At 44.6% G+C, this 2,082-nt stretch overlaps 1 protein-coding gene across 1 annotated transcript; it reads left to right on the top strand.

The window, feature by feature from the left end:
* Positions 1–42: 42 nt before the first annotated feature.
* LOC112392055 (acyl-coenzyme A synthetase ACSM1, mitochondrial-like) lies at positions 43–2,076 on the top strand. The gene is made up of 2 exons (XM_024733590.1): positions 43–365; positions 1,902–2,076. The coding sequence occupies exons 1-2, from the start codon at positions 169–171 to the stop codon at positions 2,044–2,046; spliced, it is 342 nt and encodes a 113-aa protein (XP_024589358.1). The 5' UTR covers positions 43–168; the 3' UTR covers positions 2,047–2,076.
* Positions 2,077–2,082: the final 6 nt, after the last annotated feature.

Raw genomic sequence — 2,082 nt, 5'->3', positions numbered from 1 at the left:
GGTGAGATTCTGTGTCTTAGGGGGTGTTGATGCTGTGGACCATCCTTTGCATACCAAGAAGTTAGGGGATGTCTGTGCAGATAAACCAGGTCTGACAGCCAAGGTTGTGAGGCTGTGAAAGAGATACCAGAACAGGCAGTTTCCTTCTCATCCCTAGGGATCGTCTTCATGCCAGGGACTACCCAGTTGAAGGCCAAGGACATTCTCTACCGACTACAAGTGTCTAAAGCCAAGGGCATCGTGACCACAGATACCCTTGCCCCAGAGGTGGATTCTGTGGCTTCTGAGTGTCCTGCTCTGAAAACCAAGCTCCTGGTGTCTGACCATAGCCGTAAAGGGTGGCTGGACTTCCGATCACTGATTAGGTGAGTTTCTGATGAATGTGCTTTCTGAGGAATGGCAGGAGAAAGCCACTCACTGCCTAGTGCTGGTACAGAAGCAGCCAGTGGGAGGAAGCTCACCAGGTCTGAGCTTCTCTTCGCAGCTATGTCACTGATTTGCTGTGCAACCTTGGGCTAGTTCCTTCTCCTCTCGGCTGCAATTGTTTTATGTATAAAATGGGGAAATTGAACTTCCATGGCTCTCTAAAATATAATCACCCCTGTGCACAGGAGATGTGTAAAGTCGGAGGGTTATTGTGTTGCATTCCTTGTAGGTGGGGAATCTGAATATTATTTTTATGTAAATAATAAACAATTAAAGAAGCTGAACAAAAGGTTCAGATGAATTTTTAAGGTGAAACATGGTACTGAGGAAAAAATGACAGGCAGCTTTGGGAGCAAACACTTTCCATGTCCTAGGGGGTGGGTGTCTATAGGGACGCCTTGAAGGAAAAGTTAGGGAAGTGCTGAAGGTAAGAAAGACCCCTCCACCTCCAAAACGCTGATTCTGCAAGTCTTCAGGCATTTTTCATATCACACACAAACCATGCTGGATTTGTTTTCTTGAAGTACTTCCACAGTTTTTAAAGCTCTCTGCTTCAACCCCCAAGGGCAAATATGACAGTGAAATCACATCTTATGCTAGATTCTAAAGTCAGAGAATTAGATTAAAATAGCTTAAACAAAGAATACTCGTTAAAACTCGTCGCAATTGCTCAGACTCAGTATGGTATCATTTCTCCACAAGAGCCAGGGCTCCCTCCAGCACTGGGGTTACTTGCAGCCTCCCTGACTGAGTACTATAGGAAGCTTGCATTTACAATTGTAATAGACCCAAGAAAGAGACTCTCAGCCAAGGAGAAGCTCCCCAAGAACCGAGGCAGATGGAGGGAGCTATGGATTCTACCTTCCACCTCTAGCTCATGCTAGAGCAGATGTACATATATATGTTCCTTACACTGTCATTCTCCCTAGCTTTCTCTTTCCCATCCTTCAACACCAAATTTATGAGGTTGAATTCCCGTGAAGCTAGTCTGTGTAAAATACAAGGTTAGCGGCGTGACTAAAAGCATAGTATATGGATCACACTGTCTGAGTTTGAATCCTGGCTCCGCAACTTGCTGGCTATATGTCTTCAGGTAAGTTACCTAACCTCTCTGAGCCTCAGTTCCCTCATCTACAAAATGGGCATAAAAGCAGAACTTGCCTCTTAGGGTTGCTCTGAAGATTGAATGAGTTCTTATTTGTAGATCATTTAGAGCATTGTCTGGAATCATTGGAAATACTATTTCAATGTTTATTAAAATATAAAGTAATCCATCATATTTTCCCCACTTTTTAAAATGAAGAAATGTCAGTCCACCTATCCAAGTCACCCATAAACTTTGTTTGGTGCCTAATACTGGGAGTTGCAAACCCCAGTTTTCTGACTCCAAGACTCACATTGCTTCTTTTGCTTCCCCAGAGGATGGAAAAACAGGAAACATGACTTCTGTCCTTTTGTATTGAATCCCTTTGCAGATCAGAATCCCCAGTTCACACCTGTATTAAGTCAAAGACCCTGGACCCAATGGCCATCTTCTTCACCAGTGGGACCACAGGCTTCCCCAAGATGGCAAAGCACAGCCATGGACTTGCTTTGCGATCCATCTTCCCTTCATGGTAGGAGAGAGGGCACCAGCTTAGAAGCTGGGCCACGGAT

This window comes from Neophocaena asiaeorientalis, unplaced genomic scaffold (assembly GCF_003031525.2).
Source record: "Neophocaena asiaeorientalis asiaeorientalis breed wild unplaced genomic scaffold, Neophocaena_asiaeorientalis_V1.1 C48702939, whole genome shotgun sequence".
NCBI lineage: Eukaryota > Metazoa > Chordata > Mammalia > Artiodactyla > Phocoenidae > Neophocaena > Neophocaena asiaeorientalis.
This window is presented reverse-complemented; position numbering and strand designations above follow the sequence as displayed.